General features: G+C 41.8%; 2 protein-coding genes across 5 annotated transcripts in view; one reads left to right on the top strand and one right to left on the bottom strand.

Moving 5' to 3' along the window:
- LOC100136262 (TP53-binding protein 1) overlaps positions 1-9,092 on the bottom strand; it is a 65,083-nt gene extending 55,991 nt beyond the window's left edge. For all 3 annotated transcript variants that reach the window (XM_036963907.1, XM_036963912.1, XM_036963909.1), the window contains exon 1: positions 9,071-9,092. The gene's annotated coding sequence lies outside the window, so the exon portion shown is untranslated. The remainder of the gene's footprint in view (positions 1-9,070) is intronic.
- Positions 5,873-21,061, top strand: part of LOC110506148 (microtubule-associated protein 1B) — a 70,284-nt gene continuing 55,095 nt past the window's right edge. For both annotated transcript variants that reach the window (XM_036963905.1, XM_036963904.1), the window contains exons 1-2: positions 5,873-6,032; positions 7,258-7,359. In XM_036963905.1, coding sequence (XP_036819800.1) covers positions 5,963-6,032; positions 7,258-7,359 — 172 coding nt within the window. In that variant the 5' untranslated portion in view covers positions 5,873-5,962. The remainder of the gene's footprint in view (positions 6,033-7,257; positions 7,360-21,061) is intronic.

Here is a 21,061-nt window from a genome sequence, read left to right as displayed (position 1 = left end):
TTAGAGAAATGATGTAAGAAAATGAACATTAATATTTTAATTTACGGTACTGATTTGTCTATTAGTAAACCAATGGACTTAATATTACACTTATTCTTAAGAAATCTTTTTAAAGCAATCAAACCAAAAGGGTTCTCATTTAGTCCTACAGAGGGCAGTAGATACTCTTGTTCTCAAGCACAGCAGGTTCAGTTTTAGAGGATCTTTGGCTCAGGCCTGTCTCAGTGTGAGATCGATAGGAGTGCTGACTCATTGAGGGATGTAACACTGGCAGGCTGTGTCCCAAATGGAAACCTATTTCCTACATAGTGCACTACTTTTCACCAGGGCCCATAGGGCTCTGGTTAAAAGTAGTACACTAAATAGGGAATAGGGTACCATTTGGGACACAAACACTGTCCTGCTGAGAGGAGGGAGATGTACTCCAGAGCAGGGACGTGGCGTATTAACAACCCCAGCCATCTCTCACTGCTGTGGGAGACGTCACCATCTGACAGGCACCTCCCAAACACAGCAGCCTTAGAGTAACCTAAAGCACACTGTGGTGTGCTTGGTAGATATATAAGGTGAGAGCATCCATGCACATGTAAATGTGTCGAAGAAGGAAGGCTAGGGTGAATAAAATGCCACCATGTGAAAAGACAGTGAATGGCTATAGGCCTACTGCTTCCTGTTTACTAATTGTTTACAAATATTGCTTTCTTTGTATTTAAATTCTCACTTCACCATCAACAAACTTTTTCTGATCATACTTCATGTCAAAGTAAGATCAAAAGACACACACACACACATTTAAAAAATTGTATTGTTGTAATATTGTACATTTGATATTGTACATGTAGACTATTGTTTTGTTGTGATGTGTTGTTTTATTTATGATGACTATTGTTTTGTTGTGATGTATTGTTTTATTTATGATGTAGACTATTGTTTTGTTGTGATGTATTGTTTTATTTATGATGTAGACTTGTTTTGTTGTGATGTATTGTTTTATTTATGATGTAGACTATTGTTTTGTTGTGATGTGTTGTTTTATTTATGATGTAGACTATTGTTTTGTTGTGATGTGTTGTTTTATTTATGATGTAGACTTGTTTTGTTGTGATGTGATGTTTTATTTATGATGTAGACTTGTTTTGTTGTGATGTGATGTTTTATTTATGATGTAGACTATTGTTTTGTTGTGATGTGTTGTTTTATTTATGATGTAGACTATTGTTTTGTTGTGATGTGATGTTTTATTTATGATGTAGACTATTGTTTTGTTTTGTTGTGATGTTTTATTTATGATGTAGACTATTGTTTTGTTGTGATGTGTTGTTTTATTTATGATGTAGACTGTTGTTTTGTTGTGATGTATTGTTTTATTTATGATGTAGACTATTGTTTTGTTGTGATGTATTGTTTTATTTATGATGTAGACTATTGTTTTGTTTTGTTGTGATGTTTTATTTATGATGTAGACTATTGTTTTGTTGTGATGTGTTGTTTTATTTATGATGTAGACTATTGTTTTGTTGTGATGTGATGTTTTATTTATGATGTAGACTATTGTTTTGTTGTGATGTGTTGTTTTATTTATGATGTAGACTATTGTTTTGTTGTGATGTGTTGTTTTATTTATGATGTAGACTATTGTTTTGTTGTGATGTGTTGTTTTATTTATGATGTAGACTTGTTTTGTTGTGATGTGTTGTTTTATTTATGATGTAGACTGTTGTTTTGTTTTGTTGTGATGTGTTGTTTTATTTATGATGTAGACTTGTTTTGTTGTGATGTGTTGTTTTATTTATGATGTAGACTGTTGTTTTGTTGTGATGTGTTGTTTTATTTATGATGTAGACTTGTTTTGTTGTGATGTGTTGTTTTATTTATGATGTAGACTATTGTTTTGTTGTGATGTGTTGTTTTATTTATGATGTAGACTATTGTTTTGTTGTGATGTGTTGTTTTATTTATGATGTAGACTTGTTTTGTTGTGATGTGATGTTTTATTTATGATGTAGACTATTGTTTTGTTGTGATGTGTTGTTTTATTTATGATGTAGACTATTGTTTTGTTGTGATGTGTTGTTTTATATTTATGATGACTATTGTTTTGTTTTGTTGTGATGTGTTGTTTTATTTATGATGTAGACTATTGTTTTGTTTTGTTGTGATGTATTGTTTTATTTATGATGTAGACTATTGTTTTGTTTTGTTGTGATGTGTTGTTTTATTTATGATGTAGACTATTGTTTTGTTGTGATGTGTTGTTTTATTTATGATGTAGACTTGTTTTGTTGTGATGTGTTGTTTTATTTATGATGTAGACTTGTTTTGTTGTGATGTTTTATTTATGATGTAGACTATTGTTTTGTTTTGTTGTGATGTATTGTTTTATTTATGATGTAGACTATTGTTTTGTTTTGTTGTGATGTGTTGTTTTATTTATGATGTAGACTTGTTTTGTTGTGATGTATTGTTTTATTTATGATGTAGACTTGTTTTGTTGTGATGTGTTGTTTTATTTATGATGTAGACTGTTGTTTTGTTTTGTTGTGATGTGTTGTTTTATTTATGATGTAGACTTGTTTTGTTGTGATGTATTGTTTTATTTATGATGTAGACTTGTTTTGTTGTGATGTGTTGTTTTATTTATGATGTAGACTGTTGTTTTGTTTTGTTGTGATGTTTTGTTTTATTTATGATGTAGACTGTTGTTTTGTTGTGATGTGTTGTTTTATTTATGATGTAGACTGTTGTTTTGTTGTGATGTGTTGTTTCATTTATGATGTAGACTGTTATTTTGTTTTGTTGTGATGTTTTGTTTTATTTATGATGTAGACTATTGTTTAGATTTTTTGTGATGTGTTGATTTGTTCCTGTTTGGACCTCAGGAAGAGTAGCAGCTGCCTTGGCAACAGCTAATGGAGATACTTATAAAATACTAAATACTAATACAATCTCTTCCCGATTTGCTGTGTCCTTTCAACGCTCAATGTTCAACTATTCATACGTGTATAATACAGTCAGATATTGAACGTCAGATCAGAGACCAATCAAGTGAATGATGAAAAAACGAGACGTCCCTTCATATTCAGATTAGGTCATGTGGTATAGGTTGTCAAACAAAACCTCCATGGGGAGAATGTATTTATAACTCAGCAATTATTTATGTTCTGAGATAGCTGTTCAAATGCTGAGTATGACATCACAAATTGTGTAAATCTTTGTTTTACTCCCCAAATCTCTCCAGTCCTGTCCTCCACCCTCTCTCTCCTGTTCTTTCTTGGATAATTGCCCAGATTGGTCTGTTTGGTACAGTGCATAGTACTCTCCGGGGAGATTATATGACGTAAAGCTCCTGGTCATATAGCTCCTAAACCACCTATACGCTGTAATTACCAGACATAGAAACTGCACCTATAGTACAATAGTGTCAACTATAAGGGTCAAAGTCAAACAGTGATTTTGGTCTTTAAATTATAATTTCAAAATGGCCTTAAAATGACAATCAAACAGATCGAAATCTGAAATAAATGTTCATATTCTGGCGCTGAATTTCATCTCTACCTGAATGTTTCTGTCATAGGGTGACTATATGAGTTACACAATCTACTATCAGGACAAACAACCCTTTTAATTCATTGTCGTCAATCAAAGGTGAAAAGAATGAAGTCTTACTATTCATTTAGTTCTCAGTTTCCAAAGTAAAGGTCAATGTACTTCAACTGTATATGTAGGCTAATATGCATCCTGATTCAAGATCATTTATGTCCCACAACAACTGAGTTTCCTGTTATAAAACATGGCAAGTGGAGAACTCAATGAACATTCTCCAATTTTCAGGTAATTTCATGCCAGCTTTTCCCCTCTGTAGCTAATTTGGTTATTTTCCAGCTATTTTAGGAGATAATCAAATACATTAACATTGTACAAAAACATATTCTATTCCACTTTGTCTCTGAGGCCTTTTGTTGTGAACGTCTCTGCACAGATGAAGGGTTGTTGTGTTCAGGGAGGGAACAAAGAGGTGTCAGTGTGGAAGCCTACTGGAAACATCTCCTGGTGGTACATCCAGAGACAGGGATATAAATACACCTATTTATTCCAGAGAAACAACTTCAGTTCCTCTAGATCCAGATATATCAAAGACAGTCTTACAGGAACACCTGTTCCCTGAGATATTTGATGAGTAGGCCTATTAGGAAACTACAGGACTAGTTGTAGTAGCCTATTAGGAAACTACAGGACTGGTTGTAGTAGGCCTATTAGGAAACTACAGGACTAGTTGTAGTAGGCCTATTAGGAAACTACAGGACTAGTTGTAGTAGGCCTATTAGGAAACTACAGCACTAGTTGTAGTAGGTCTATTAGGAATCTACAGGATTAGTTGTAGTAGGCCTATTAGGAATCTACAGGACTAGTTGTAGTAGGCCTATTAGGAATCTACAGGACTAGTTGTAGTAGCCCTATTAGGAAACTACAGGACTAGTTGTAGTAGGCCTATTAGGAATCTACAGCACTAGTTGTAGTAGGCCTATTAGGAAACTACAGGACTAGTTGTAGTAGGCCTATTAATAAACTACAGGACTAGTTGTAGTAGGCCTATTAGGAAACTACAGCACTAGTTGTAGTAGGCCTATTAGGAAACTACAGGACTAGTTGTAGTAGGCCTATTAGGAAACTACAGGACTAGTTGTAGTAGGCCTATTAGGAAACTACAGGACTAGTTGTAGTAGGCCTATTAGGAAACTACAGCACTAGTTGTAGTAGGCCTATTAGGAAACTACAGGACTAGTTGTAGTAGGCCTATTAGGAATCTACAGGACTAGTTGTGGTAGGCCTATTAGGAAACTACAGGACTAGTTGTAGTAGGCCTATTAGGAAACTACAGCACTAGTTGTAGTAGGTCTATTAGGAAACTACAGGACTAGTTGTAGTAGGCCTATTAGGAAACTACAGGACTAGTTGTAGTAGGCCTATTAGGAATCTACAGGACTAGTTGTAGCAGGCCTATTAGGAAACTACAGCACTAGTTGTAGTAGGCCTATTAGGAAACTACAGCACTAGTTGTAGTAGGCCTATTAGGAAACTACAGGACTAGTTGTAGTAGGCCTATTAGGAAACTACAGGACTAGTTGTAGTAGGCCTATTAGGAAACTACAGGACTGGTTGTAGTAGGCCTATTAGGAAACTACAGCACTAGTTGTAGTAGGCCTATTAGGAAACTACAGCACTAGTTGTAGTAGGCCTATTAGGAAACTACAGGACTAGTTGTAGTAGGCCTATTAGGAAACTACAGGACTAGTTGTAGTAGGCCTATTAGGAAACTACAGCACTAGTTGTAGTAGGCCTATTAGGAATCTACAGCACTAGTTGTAGTAGGCCTATTAGGAAACTACATGACTAGTTGTAGTAGGCCTATTAGGAAACTACAGGACTAGTTGTAGTATGCCTATTAGGAAACTACAGCACTAGTTGTAGTAGGCCTAATGCTGGTGGTTTACAGCTATGTAAGAAATGAGGAGGACCATGTAGTATACCACTCATCATCATCATCATCATCATCATCATCATCATCATCACAACCATTACCTGTACAAGACAGTCGATTCAGATAAACTTGATAAACATTATCATAATCCCCATGTCGGATTTGGCCAATGGCGTGCTGTGACATCAAATAGCCACATAACCCTGCACCAATCAAATCGCGTTCCTCTCACGAGCCACACCCACTGGTCCTCCCCCCAGCCATCCCTCATGCACTGTGCTGCTACCGGATGCAGTTGTCATGGAGATGGAAAAGGACCCAGCTTACACTCGTCGTGCTGTTGCCATGGAAATCCCTGTGGCAGCAGCATCGCTCTCTGTAGCGCCAGGAGAGCCGGAGGAGCAGCGCGAGCCCGCCCTACCCTTTCAGCACCGTGGACAGCACCATAGGACCAGACCGCCGTTCAACCACGGGAGATTTTATATGCTGATAGTTATCGGAGAAATCTCAACGGACCACCACCTTCAGTCTGCCAAAAAACACATAAAACAGGGTGAGTGGGCTACTTGACTGGGGATTATAAGTCTTTACACATCTTTCTAAACTGTTGAAGTTCAAGATTGCCCACAAAGATTTTGTTTTATGTAAAAATGTAGTTTGTTTAAATGTCAGAGGCTTGACCCCTATGCATTGGCCTGCACTTGCAATATTCAAATGTACGACAAAAGTCAAACCAAAGAGTTTTTTAGAACAAGCTGTGACTGTTAGGAATATTGTCATCTAATTCATCCGTTGCAGCGGATCTAAAAGGGAGCGGATGACGACTACATCTCTAACGTAGGCTGCAGCATGAGTGGGTTGGATTTCACATTGAACAGAGCTGTTTGGTAACGCATACATAGAGGACACTGCACCAGATGTATAGCCCCCTATATGGCTGAATATAGCAATACGCAACACAAAACTATTCTACTGTATGTGAGATCCTGAATGGTTTCTGGTATAAAGGGTTGAATTACTCTTTATAGTTTGCAATGGATTATTCTCCATAGTTATTACAGTTGACTAGAATAACTAAGAATTTGCAAATGTGCAATCAGTAGGCCCTACTGGGTTATCTGAAACACTGGAATATAGATGAAAGGAAATCATTCCAGACAAAAAAAACATGATGTGAATGTGATGTTAAATTATTCTAGAGAAAAGTGTGACGGGTCATTGAATACTGTTGTGCATGGAGGCAACACACTGGCCAATCAAGACAAAAAACAAACCCTGCCCTGATGTCTCTTCCTGACTCAATAGACACTCTATTAAATAAGAACTGGCATCATTCAGGGAAACAGCTTGCATACTGAGTAGCTCACTGTTTACAGGGGGCGTAATTAGGTTCAACATATAACTGCCAATATTAATAACAATCATCTTCCTACAAGAGGTTATTTCCCAACCCAGTCATTTTCCGATGTTATTGTACATTAGGGGTTATCAGCTCAGTGCTCGAAGGCCATGGTGTTTCATGGTTTTTATTCCATGCCTTTGATTCAGCGGTTGATTAAGATGGTGAAAGACAGGTGTGTTCCCTCTCCAGCCTATTAGTAGAAATCTACCAATCAGTGCCAAGGAGCAATAACAACCAGCAGGGTCATGTTCATTTGGTCACGCAATAGAAATCAGACCCTAGACAGGCCCCTCCACTCCAACAGTTTGTTGTATAGTTACAGAGCATTATGGGTCATGTAGTGCATCATGCTACATTTGTTATTGTGTGTTAACAGGACTGCGGTCGTGGGACATCGATCTGACTCTGTGCGACCTGAACAGAGAGCTACAGCTCTTCGCGACGCGACACTCTGCCCAGTTCTCCTCAGAGGTCAAAGGTCAGTCCTGTTCAGGATCAAAGGTGACAGTTTGGGGTTGCACAACTCACATAGACAAACGGACCTTGCAATAAATTAGCACGTTCAAAGGGATCAGTTTGAGGAAGGCGAGGCGCAGAATCACTCATCTTGATCACATAATGAGTCGTTTTTCAGGATGCAAGGGAATTTGTCGATCAGTGATTCTGAGCAGTCCAACTGCAATATAGTCAGTCAATCTCAAACATACATACTAACGAGAGGAGAGGAACTGACGAACAGTGTCATCCCATCGTCTTGAGTCTAGTGTTTCTGTGTGTCATGTCTGCTTGGTTTGTGTGTTTACCACATTTTACAGAAAAAGCTGAAAAACAGATGTAACGTTTCCTCATATTTCCTCCTTATGAGCCTAATCGATAAAAAGTTGATACATCAGCCCTGATGCCGTCTGGACAGCTTTGCTCTGTTATTACACTAACTAGCTTTTGAAAGGTTTTGCTCCTGGTGACAGGAGCCGTTTGAGAATTCATGGGTTACGTCCCAAATAGTACCCTATTCCGTATTTGGTGCACTACTTTTGGCCAGAGCCCTGGTTCCTTAAAGGGCTCTAAAGGAAGTCGCACACTCATCTCTACTGCTGTGGGTTTTTTTTACCAACACTTCGGCCAAAGAACAGGGTTCTTTCAGAGCTGTAGTTAGTTGCTGCAAGAACTTGCAGGGGCCTTATCATTGACATCCACCTGGCTGTCTGTCTGCGGTTATGACTGCTGAAGGACACATATACACATCTACAGTGCCTAGTGAAAGTCTACACACTCCTTGCACAGTTGTCACATTTTGCTGACTTAAAATGTTAAAATGAAATCTAAAAAATGAATCTACACAACCTGCTTAACATTTTCAAAGTGAAGGAAAAATGATAGAACATTATTGAAATTAATAACAAATAAAAAATGCCTTGATTACGTACAGTTGAAGTCGGAAGTTTACATACACCTTAGCCAAATACATTTAAACTCAGTTTTTCACAATTCCTGATACTTAATCCTAGTAAAAAGACCCTGTTTTAGGTCAGTTAGGATCACCACTTTATTTTAAGAATGTGAAATGTCAGAATAATAGTAGAGAGAATGATTTATTTCAGCTTTTATTTCTTTCATCACATTCCCAGTGGGTCAGAAGTTTACATACACTCAGTTAGTATTTATTAGCATTGCCTTTAAATTGTTTAACTTGGGTCAAACATTTCAGGTAGCCTTCCACAAGCTTCCTACAATAAATGGGGTGAATTTTGGCCCATTCCTCCTGACAGAGCTGGTGTAACTGAGTAAGGTTTGTAGGCCTCCTTGCTCGCACACGTTTTTTCAGTTCTGCCCACAGTCACCACTTCCGCCGAAGACGGTATCTCTCCTTGTTCGGGCGGCATTCGGCGGTCGACGTCACCGGCCTTCTAGCCATCGCCGATCCACTTTTCATTTTCCATTTGGTTTGTCTTCGTCTTACACACCTGGTTTCAATTCCCCTATTACTTGTTCATTATTTAAGCCTCTGTTCCACCATGTCTGTTTGTGAGTAATTGTTTGTATGTAGTACGGTCCGTTAATGTGGGCTCTCTTTATTGTATCGCATTTGTATATTTTGAGTAAAGTAAGTTTATTTACTCATATCTGCTGTCCTGCGACCTGACTCCTCTACACCAGCTACACACAGACCGCATGACAGAATTACTCACCTGGAATGGAGTCAGCAGGAGCAGACGCCCTCCCTGTGGCAGTAGAGGAGCGCGTCCAGCAGCACGCCACCATGTTGCAACGTCTGGGCACAGCCATGGATCGCGTGCTGCAAACGATGGATTGTTGTGAGAGAGGAGGAGGTCGTCCAGCGCCTCCACCAGCCCCACTAGAAGAACAGCAGGCCCCACTGTCCACCCCTCCTTCACCCGGTCCCAACGGGATTCGGCTCACGCTCCCGAGGGAGTATGATGGGACGGCTGCCGGATGCCAGGGGTTCCTACTCCAGCTGGAGCTCTACCTTGCGACTGTCCACCCGGCTCCTTCGGGACGTGAGAGCGTGTCCGCCCTCATCACCTGTCTCTCAGGCAAAGCCCTAGAATAAGAAATGCCGTATGGAGTGAAGGAGACGCAGCATTGGACCATTACGCAGAGTTCACCCGCCGCTTTCGGTTAGTTTTTGACCACCCGCCTGAGGGTCGAGCAGCGGGTGAACGTCTGTTCCACCTGACGTAGAGGGCAAGCAGCGCGCAGGATTTCGCTTTGGACTTCCGGACCCTGGCCGCCAGCGCGGTATGGAACGACAGGAACCTGATCGATCACTACCGGTGCAGTCTGCACGAGGACGTCCATCGGGGGTTGGCCTGCCGAGACACCACCCTCACGTTGGACCAGCTGGTGGACCTGTCCATCAGCTGCACTACTTTGGTGCACTACTCAGATCAGAGAGCCCTGATCAAAAGAAGTGCACTATAAAAGGAATAGAGTGCCACTTGGGACACAACTCTGTCTAAAGGGGTTGGAATATGAATGATGGGGGTATCAAAAATATGTCTTACCTAAAAATAAATACCATAACCATGCAAGGCTTTGATAAAAAAATAAATCTATTGAGAACCGAAGTGAAACCTAAAGCAAGTCATACACACAACCCTATCCTACTGAGGTGAATATAAAAGGTGTGTGAGTGGGGGGGCATACATGACAAACACATTTTTACATGGGGAAAGATGATAGCCTCTGTCCCTCAGGAAGTGGATTTGAATACTGAGCACAGCGACGTTCTAGTTTGGTATGCCAGACTACATGTCTTGTCTGACAGCTCACCATTTGCATACCGCTGTTTGATCCTCCATCTCTACATAATCTCACATCAGGTTGCTATTGGACCAATCCACCAATCCAAATCCATTTGATTAGGATTCACTGTCGCAGTCAGGGTGCCTGTTTTGGGTACTCTGTCTGTCAACACCTGACACACACTTATTCCTTTACTTGACTGTTTTACCTACCTGGATCTCTCTATCTGTCTCTCTGACAGTTTTATCTCCTTGCTTGTTGTCCCCCTCTATCTTACATCCCTACATTATTACTCTCCCTCTATACTTGCAGCTCTCTCATGAACAAAAAAATGTCCTACACTAATGATGATTTTACCAGTAATTAAATGCCTCCTTCTCACCTCTCTCTTTCTGTCATCCTCCCTCCATCTCACCACCTCATTTGATTTATTCTCACAGTCCCTCTCTCTTTGCACACTCCCTACTTTCTCTCTCTCCCTCTTACATACCATCTCTCATCTCCCTCTCTCCCTCCCACCTCTCTCTCTTCTCTCTCTCTCTCTCTATCTCTCTCTCTCTCTCTTCTACTCTCTCACTGCCCACCTCCTCTATATCTCTGTCTTTATCTCTACTCTCACTTCCTAACATCTTTCATCTCCCTCTCTCACTCCTCACCCTCTCTCTCCTACCTCCATGCCCCCCCCCTCTCTCTCTCTCTCTCTGTCTCTCTCTCACTCTGTCTCTCTCTTCTACACTCTCTCTCTCTCTCTCTCTCTCTCTCTCTTTGGGTGAGTGAAGCTTGACTAAAGCACGATGGGGCTTGTAGGCGCCAGTGCTGAGGTCTGCATAAAATAGCATCGCTCACCCTGAGCCCCCTGTTTTCAGGCAGAGAGCAATAACTCAGACCTGCTCCAGCCCAGCCTTGGATCCAGGCTTTGCTTTGAGAAAGACACCATATTTCTGAGGTTGGCAGGTGGCATTACCATTAACCCTTGCCAGCACTGAATAAGACCTCAACTCAGCGGTGGGTTCCTGTGTTGTTACTGCTTAGTGTTCTGTTACATTCAGACCCCTATAGACGGCTACTGGCAGACCCCCATAGACTGTTACCGGCAGACCACCATAGATTGTTACTGGCAGACCCCCAGACTGCTACTGGTAGAACCCCATAGACGGCTACTGGTAGACCCCCATAGACTACTACTGGCAGACCCCCATAGACTACTACTGGCAGACCCTAATAGACGGCTACTGGTAGACCCCCATAGACTACTACTGGCAGACCCCCATAGACTACTACTGGCAGACCACCATAGATTGTTACTGGCGGACTCCAACAAACTGCTACTGTTAGACCACCATAGACTGTTACTGGCAGACCCCATAGACTACTACTGGCAGACCACCATAGATTGTTACTGGCGGACTCCAACAAACTGCTACTGTTAGACCACCATAGACTACTACTGGCAGACCCCCATAGACGGCTACTGGCAGACCCCCATAGACTACTACTGGCAGACCACCATAGATTGTTACTGGCGGACTCCAATAAACTGCTACTGTTAGACCACCATAGACTGTTACTGGCAGAACCCCATAGACGGCTACTGGCAGACCCCTATAGACTGCTACTGGTAGACCACCATAGTCTGCTACTGGCAGACCCTAATAGACGGCTACTGGCAGACCCTCATAGACTGTTACCGGCAGACCACCATAGATTGTTACTGGCAGACCCCCAGACTGCTACTGGTAGACCCCCATAGACTACCACTGGCAGACCCCATAGACTACTACTGGCAGACCCCCATAGACTGCTACTGGCAGACCCCCATAGACTACTACTGGCAAACCACCATAGATTGTTACTGGCAGACTCCAATAAACTGCTACTGTTAGAGCACCATAGACTGTTGCTGGCAGACCCCCATAGACTGTTACTGGCAGACTCCCATAGACTGTTACTGGCAGACCCCCATAGACTGTTACTGGCAGACCCCCATAGACTGTTACTGGCAAGTGCCAGAACACAGCAGGGACAATAAGAGAGAGCTTCTATATTATTCAGTTTGTCACCTTGTATGTTCTTCAGTTTATCACCTTGTATGTTCTTCAGTTTATCACCTTGTATGTTCTTCAGTTTATCACCTTGTATGTTCTTCAGTTTATCACCTTGTATGTTCTTCAGTTTATCACCTTGTATGTTCTTCAGTTTATCACCTTGTATGTTCTTCAGTTTATCACCTTGTATGTTCTTCAGTTTATCACCTTGTATGTTCTTCAGTTTATCACCTTGTATGTTCTTCAGTTTATCACCTTGTATGTTCTTCAGTTTATCACCTTGTATGTTCTTCAGTTTATCACCTTGTATGTTCTTCAGTTTATCACCTTGTATGTTCTTCAGTTTATCACATTGTATGTTCTTCAGTTTATCACCTTGTATGTTCTTCAGTTTATCACCTTGTATGTTCTTCAGTTTATCACCTTGTATGTTCTTCAGTTTATCACATTGTATGTTCTTCAGTTTATCACCTTGTATGTTCTTCAGTTTATCACCTTGTATGTTCTTCAGTTTATCACATTGTATGTTCTTCAGTTTATCACCTTGTATGTTCTTCAGTTTATCACCTTGTATGTTCTTCAGTTTATCACCTTGTATGTTCTTCAGTTTATCACCTTGTATGTTCTTCAGTTTATTACCTTGTATGTTCTTCAGTTTATCACCTTGTACGTCAGTGTTTCCAAACTCAGTCCTAGGGTTTTGCTCTAACACGACACAGCTGATTCCAATAATGAACTCATCATCATGCTTTGATTATTTGAATGAGCTGTGTACAGTAGTGCTAGGGAATAACAAACAGAAGGTTTGGGCTCCCCAGGACTGTGTTTGGTAACTGCTGTATATTAAATGTGTTGTCTCATGTGTACAGTATGCAGGTTAGCTGTATCATCTGACTAGAACTAGTCAAGCTAACTAACTGAAATGATGCTTAGTGCTGCATTAATGCTCAGTATAGGTCCCTCAAATGATCATTTATACCTCGAAGCCAGTTCCACAGCTTTTCTTTCATTCTTCCCCTCTAATCAGGGAGTAGGACTGATTTAGACCTGGGCTACCAGGTGGGTGCAAGTCATTTTCAGGTACACTCTTAGAAAAAAGGTTTCCAAAGGGGTTCTTCAGCTGTCCCAATAGAAGAACCTCAGGTAGAAACCTTTTTGGTTCCATGTAGAACCCTTTGTGGTTTTACATGGAACCCAAGAAGGTTCTACATGGAACCAAAATGGTGCTTCAAAGGGTTCTCCTATGTGGACAGACGAAGAACCCGTTTAGGTTTTAGATAGCACCTTTTTGAACAGAAAAGCAGCAGTTGTCCGGACGTCGTAGGGTAAGATTTGAACACCCCTGTCAAAGGTTCTGATCTGTTTTCTGATGTATTTCTTGATTCCATTCCTCTTCTACCACTAAATATGTTATAGGAACTAGTGTTCACTGATGATCATCCTAAAGAATACATCATGTGGCACACACCGTCATAACTACAACCTCTCAGTTCATTGGTTCCTTTTAGACAACCAGATAAAGTACATGAACGAGGGCCTCACTCAGGTGAATTGTCATCTAATATATTCTCAGGTTTGATAGAAAATGCAGTTGAATACCTGCCATGCTAAACAGTTCATCACCCGTGTGAATGGAGGTGTGTTTGCTCTAGCAGAGTTAAATCAACACTGCCAGGAAATTGAAGTGTGTAGTTTAATCACTGCACCAGAAGCGCTGGCCAAATATAGAAAGTGAGAATCTGAGGATTTGGTTCAGATTGTGTTTGGATGTGTACAGAGATTAAGAGCACCAATGCTTGCCAGTTTTGTTAAAGATGATCATATTGTTAGAATAAATTGTGTTTATAGTTGATCCTTCTAAATGATTTAAGTAGCACTGCGGATGACCACACTACAGCCTTGCACTCGTTAAAACGTTGTGCAACACTTTGTATGACCATTCAGCCCTTCTCTTCTTTTTGATTGAATATGAACCATGTTTTCTTACCCCCCCCCCCCCCCCCCCCCCCCCCCCCCCCCCCCAACTCCAGAGAATGTGGGAGGACTCAAATGGTAGAAAGCATAAACTACAGATGAATGAGATGAGTGTCCAGAATGAGGCAGGAAGAAACAGAGTCTGAGTGCAGAGTCCCAGAGGACTATGGGACTTTAAAGCCAGGGAGAGGCGCTGTGCGGCTGTCTCTGTCACTTGGCAGTGGGAAAAGACCCTGTGGTGTGTGTAAAAGAGAGGAAGAGGCAGGGAAGGACCAACTTCTGGAGGAAGAAAGAGAAGAGGATACAGAGGGAGTGAGGGAGAGAAAGAGAGCAAGGGACGGGGTAGAGAGAGAAAGAGACATACAGAGAATGTGAGGCTACAGGGAAGTCTCTAATGTTTAAGTAGAGAGAGAACTATGGATATTCAGCCTTTAAGGGTCCCTACAGATCTCTCAACATAAAATGGGTTTAGAAGGTCAGGTTCAAAGGCTTTGCCCCACAGTCAGCACTTCAAACAGGCCAACAACATCAAGAGATACCTAAGAATAAGTGTCTGTTCCAAACCAGCTCTTATAAGACACACATTTACATTTAGTCATTTAGCGGACGCTCTCATCCAGAATTATCTGTGAATACAAAACATGTGTTGTATGTATTGGAGGCTAACAATGATCCTGACACCAAAAGAAAACAGATAATTCCAGAATTATCAGATGTGTTTCTTTAACTGTCATCATGATTTGGATCCCTGCAGAGATGTTGGTTAAAGGGTTAGGGGGAATCAATTCATCACAATGACTAATTTCTTCTGGGTTGGGACAGTGCTCCCCTAAGGCGATGTTACCACGGTGACCGAAAATCTCAGGCGAGTCTGACTCACTCCACTGGTTTGGATGAATATGAGAGAGGGATCAATCAAAGCTTCAAGTTCCTTGGCGTACACATCACTGACAAACTGAAATGGACCACCCACACAGACAGTGTGGTGAAGAAGGCGCAACAGAGCCTCTTCAACCTCAGGAGGCTAAAGAAATTTGTCTTGTCACCTAAAACCCTCACAAACTTTTACAGATGCACAATTGAAAGCATCCTGTCGGGCTTTATCACCGCTTGGTACGGCAACTGCACCGCCCACAACCGCAAGGCTCTCCAGAGGGTGGTGCGATCTGCCCAGCGCATCACCAGGGGCAAACTACCCGCCCTCCATGACACCTACAGCAACCGATGTCACAGGAAGGCCAAAAATATCATCAAGGACATCAACAACCTGAACCACTGCCTGTTCACCCCTCTATCATCCAGAAGGTGAGGTCAGTACAGGTGCATCAAAGCTGGGACCGAGAGACTGAAACACAGCTTCTATCTCAAGGCCATCAGACTATTAAACAGCCATCACTAGCACATTAGAGGCTGCTGCCTATAGGCATAGACTAGTAATCACTGGCCACTTTACGGAATGGAACACTAGTCACTTTAATAATGTTCACATATCTGGCATTTCTCATCTCATATGTATATACAGTATTCTATACTATTCTATGGTATCTTAGTCACTTAATAATGTTTACATATCTTTCATTACTCATCTCATATGTATATACTGTATTCTATACTATTCTATGGTATCTTAGTCACTTAATGTTTACATATCTGGTATTACTCATCTCATGTGTATATACTGTTTTCTATACCATTCTACAGTATCTCATTCACTTAATAATGTTTACATATCTTGTATTACTCATCTCATATGTACATACTGTTTTTGAAACTATTCTACTGTATCTTAGTCCGTTCCGCTCTGACATCGCTCGTCCATATGTACAGTATATAGTCTTAATTCATTCCTACTTCAATTTGTGTGTATTGGGTATATGTTGTGTAATTTGTTAGATATTACTTGTTAGATATTACTGCACTGTCAGAGCTAGAAGAACAAGCGTTTTGTTACACCCGCAATAACATCTGCTAATCACGTGAATGTGACCAATACAATTTGAAGGCGCTGAGCAAATGACATAATAATGAATATAGTAATACATATCTATATAGCAGTACATGGGTGCTTGTTTCAGTCAGAAGTATGTTCTGCTTCCTATAGGTCATTTACTGTACCCAGAAATGTATTGTGTTTTATTTCATGGTGTATTGGTTTTTCGTATTGTGTGTGAAGTTGACTGGGTCTCCATTAGACCCTTAGGAAAGTCCTTTCACAGACCAGTAAGCAGTGAGCCTTGTGGGAAGAAGGTGGGAATTGCGTGAAATGACTCTCATTGGCTTAGAAAGGTCACAGAGGATAAATCGATTTGACGTTGAATGCAGTGAAACTAGGAGAGAGAGAGAGAGTGTGTGTGTCTGTGTTTGTGTGTGTGTGTCACTGCTCTTCAGTAGTCCTCTGCCGAGCTATCGCTCCTTTCCTGTCAACCCCACCCTAACCAGGATGGACTCTCTAAGGTCATGATGGGGTGCAACTCAATAGTCTAAATATAGTCTAAATATGCCTCCTCTCCTTCGTATCTTTCCCTTCATCCACACTCATGTGGAAGAAGATGTTACTGTAGATCATAATTATACAGACAAGACAGTGATCATCAATGCCTAAACCATATGTAAGACCTTACTGAGGTAAATAAAAAACTAACTGGGACAAGAGATTTCTATTCATGCCAAAATGTTCAATGTCTATTTCCCTTTTCAAACTACTGGGCTGAACCGAGCTGAGCTGAGCTGAACCGAGCTGAGCTGAACCGAGCTGAGCTGAGCTGAACCGAGCTGAACCGAGCTGAACTGAGCTGAACCGAGCTGAGCTGAGCTGAACCGAGCTGAGCTGAACCGAGCTGAGCTGAGCTGAACCGAGCTGAGCTGAACCGAGCTGAGCTGAACTGAACCGAGCTGAGCTGAACCGAGCTGAGCTGAGCTGAACCGAGCTGAGCTGAGCTGAACCGAGCTGAGCTGAGCTGAGCTGAACCGAGCTGAGCTGAGCTGAACCGAGCTGAGCTGAGCTGAGCTGAGCTGAACCGAGCTGAGCTGAGCTGAACCGAGCTGAACTGAGCTGAACCGAGCTGAGCTGAACCGAGCTGAGCTGAGCTGAACCGAGCTGAGCTGACCTGAACCGAGCTGAGCTGAACCGAGCTGAGCTGAGCTGAGCTGAGCTGAACCGAGCTGAGCTGAGCTGAACCAAGCTGAGCTGAGCTGAACCGAGCTGAGCTGAGCTGAACCGAGCTGAGCTGAGCTGAACAAAGCTGAGCTGGACTTTAGTGCTTTACTGAGCTGGTTACATATCCACCATTGTTGCTAAAGTAGAACCATTCTGTAAAGGACAAGGTGAAATGAAAACATCTGAGACAGCACAGTACAGTTTGGGTCGACACTGTGATAGACTGTATCACATTTGCTGAGTAGAGTGTTGGAGACTATTTTGTAAATGACATCGCCAAAGTCAAGGATCGGTAGGATAGTCAGTTTTACGAGGGTATGTTTGGCAGCATGAGTGAAGGAGGCTTTGTTGCTAAATAGGAAGCCAATTCTAGATTTAACTTTGGATTGGAGATGCGAAATGTGAGTCTGGAAGGAGATTTTACAGTCTAGCCAGACACCTAGGTATTTATAGTTGTCCACGTATTCTAAGTCAGAACAGTCTAGAGTCATCTTCCTGAGAATCATCTTGCTAATAAACACATCACACATAGGATGATTGACAGAGAGAGACGTAGAAGTGTCTGCCTCGATCATCTCTAACCAAAAGAACATGCCAGGTCCCATTATTGAGAGCTACTCCATGCTCACACAAACGTTCAATTAGATTTTTATTTGTCAGTGTTGTTTGTTATGCTCTTTTCAGTGTCACCTGTGCTAGTAATTCAGCTTGTTGCCATTTGTTGTTGCAATTCAATTGGTCCACTGCATTTCAGACAATTAAAACTATTGTCAACTTGCCTTAACCTGTTGGACAGAAGAGAGACTGCTACTTCTTCACTCTCTGTGCTTTCAAGATAATGCAGGAGCAGTCAATAGCTTATGTTGCTTGTGCCCCCCTTCTCTCCCTCCTCCTTCCTCTCCTCCTCTCCCTCATTCTCTCCCTCCCTCGTCTGTGACTAGAATACTAATACTGAGCTGCCTGGTAGAGTAGTGCATAGTCATCATGGCCGTCTCGACTGTCTCAGGCATGTGTAAATACCCAGCCTCTCATGGAGGACAATGGCAATTCAATATAAAGCAAATGCTTCATTATTATTGGCTTTGGCATTTTGGCATTTCAGTTTTGAACTGCCATTTGGCTTCAAGTGTAAATCTGCAGATTAATACAATCATTATGCTAACAAGGGGCTGAAGGAAGCACACTTCACTTGTGATTGGCTATCAACTGAAGTGTGTACTAAGGTCTGAAGGGTCTTACCCAAAAGATTGTGGTTTCTCAAATAAATTGTTGATTTTGCTGGACAGATAGAATCATCATCAGTGTAGCCTAATCATTCCCCGATTTCTGGATAAATCTATTGCCCCTATATATTTGTTGTGCATCTCTTTTCCTCATTTTAGTATAACTTCGCCCATAGAATATTTTCTGAAGAGCGTGTATGGAGGACTGAAACAGCTGGACAGCTCCAGTTCCTGAGAAAAGAGAGATGGATTTAGATCCAGATCATACCATTCCCAGGTCAGAGCCTTCATACCTGTAGTATGGTGGGAGAAAGATACAGTACATCGATGCTTCCACACTGGTACCATTTTAAAATATATATATATTTCACCTTTATGTAACCAGGTAGGCCAGTTGATAAAGAGTTCTCATTTAAAACTGCGAACTGGCCAAGATAAAGTAAAGCAGTGTGAACAGACAACACAGTTACACATGGGACAAACAAACGTACAGTCAATAACACAATAGAAACATCTGTATACAGCGTGTGCAAATGAAGTAAGGAGGTAAGGCAATAAATAGGCCAATAGTGGTGAAGTAATTACAATTTAGCAATTTACACTGGAGTGATATATGTGCAGATGAGGATGTGCAAGTAGAAATACTGGTGTGCAAAAGTGCAGAAAAACAAAACAAATATGGGGATGAGGTAGGTAATTGGTTGGATGGGCTATTTACAGATGGGCTGTGTACAGCTGCAGTGATCGGTAAGCTGCTCTGACAGCTGACACTTAAAGTTAGTGAGGGATATATAAGTCTCCAACTTCAGTGATTTTTGCAATTCGTTCCACTCATTGGCAGCAGAGAACTGGAAAGAAACGGAGGCAAAAGGCAGTGTTGGCTTTGGGGATGACCAGTGAAATATAACTGCTGGAGAGTGTGCTACGAGTAGTTGTTGCTATGGTGACCAGTGAGCTGAGATAAGGTGGAGCTTTACCTAGCAAAGACTTATAGATGACCTGGAGCCAGTGGGTTTGGCGACAAATATGTAGAGAGGACCAGCCAACGAGAGCATACAGGTCGCAGTGGTGGGTAGTGTATGGGGCTTTGGTGACAAAACAGATGGCACTGTGATAGACTGCATCAAATTTGCTATTTTGTAAATGACATCGCCGTAGTGAAGGATTGGTAGGATAGACAGTTTTACGAGGGTATGTTTGGCAGCATGAGTGAAGGAGGCTTTGTTGATTTGGAGATGCTTAATGTGAGTCTGGAAGGAGAGTTTACAGTCTAACCAGACATCTAAGTATTTATAGTTGTCCACATATTCTAAGTCAGGACCGTCCAGATTAGTGATGCTAGTCGGGCAGGTGCGGGCAGCGATCGGTTGAAGAGCATGCAATTAGTTTTACTAGCATTTATGAGCAGTTGGAGGCAACGGAAGGAGTGTTGTGTGGCATTGAAGCACGTTTGGAGGTTTGTTAACACAGTGTCCAAAGAAGGGCTAGAAGTATACAGAATGGTGTCGTCTGCATAGAGGTGGATCAAAGAATCAATCGCAGCAAGAGCGACATCATATATACAGAGAAAAGAGTCGGCCTGAGAATTGAACCCTGTGGCACCCCCATAGAGACTGCCAGAGGTCCGAACAACAGGCCCTCCGATTTGACACACTGAACTCTATCTGAGAAGTAGTTGGTGAACCAGGCGAGGCAGTCATTTGAGAAACCAAGGCTATTTAGTCTGCTATTTAGTCTGTCAATCACTGAATACATTGATTGACAGAGTCGAAAGTCTTGGCCAGGTCGATGAAGACGGCTGCACAGTACAGTCTTTTATCGATGGTGGTTATGATATCGTTTAGGACCTTGAGCATGGCTGAGGTGCACCCGTGACCAGCTCGGAAACCAGATTGCATAGCGGAGAAGGAACGGTGGAATTCAAAATGGTTGGTGATCTGTTGTTCACTTGGCTTTCAAAAGATTTAAGAAAGGCAGGGCAGGATGGATATAGGTCTGTAACCAGTTCAGGCGGGGGGTGCAGAGCTGTTGGCTGGGGTAGGGGTAGCCAGGTGGAAAGCATGGCCAGCCGTAGAGAAATGCTTATTGAAATTCTTGATTATCATGGATTTATCAGTGGGGACAGTTTCCTCGTCTCAATGCAGAGGGCAGCTGGGAGGAGGTGCTCTTATTCTCCATGGACTTTACAGTGTCCCAGAACATTTTGGAATTAGTGCTGTAGGATGCAAATTTCTGTTTGAAAAAGCTAGCCTTTGCTTTCCTAACTGACTGTGTGTATTGGTTCCTGACTTTCCTGAAAAGTTGCATATCGTGGGGACTATTCGATGCTAATGCAGTACGCCACAGGGTGTTTTTGTGCTGGTCAAGGGCAGTCAAGTCTGGAGTGAACCAAGGGCTATATCTGTTCTTAGTTCTACATTTTTTTTGAATGGGGCATGCTTATTTAAGATGGTGAGTAAAGCACTTTTAAAGAACAACCAGGCATCCTCTACTGACGGGATGAGGTCAATATCC

The sequence above is a fragment of the Oncorhynchus mykiss genome, chromosome 26, assembly GCF_013265735.2.
Source record: "Oncorhynchus mykiss isolate Arlee chromosome 26, USDA_OmykA_1.1, whole genome shotgun sequence".
NCBI lineage: Eukaryota > Metazoa > Chordata > Actinopteri > Salmoniformes > Salmonidae > Oncorhynchus > Oncorhynchus mykiss.
Note: the sequence above shows the minus strand (reverse complement) of the source record. Positions and strands in the feature narration are given on the sequence as shown.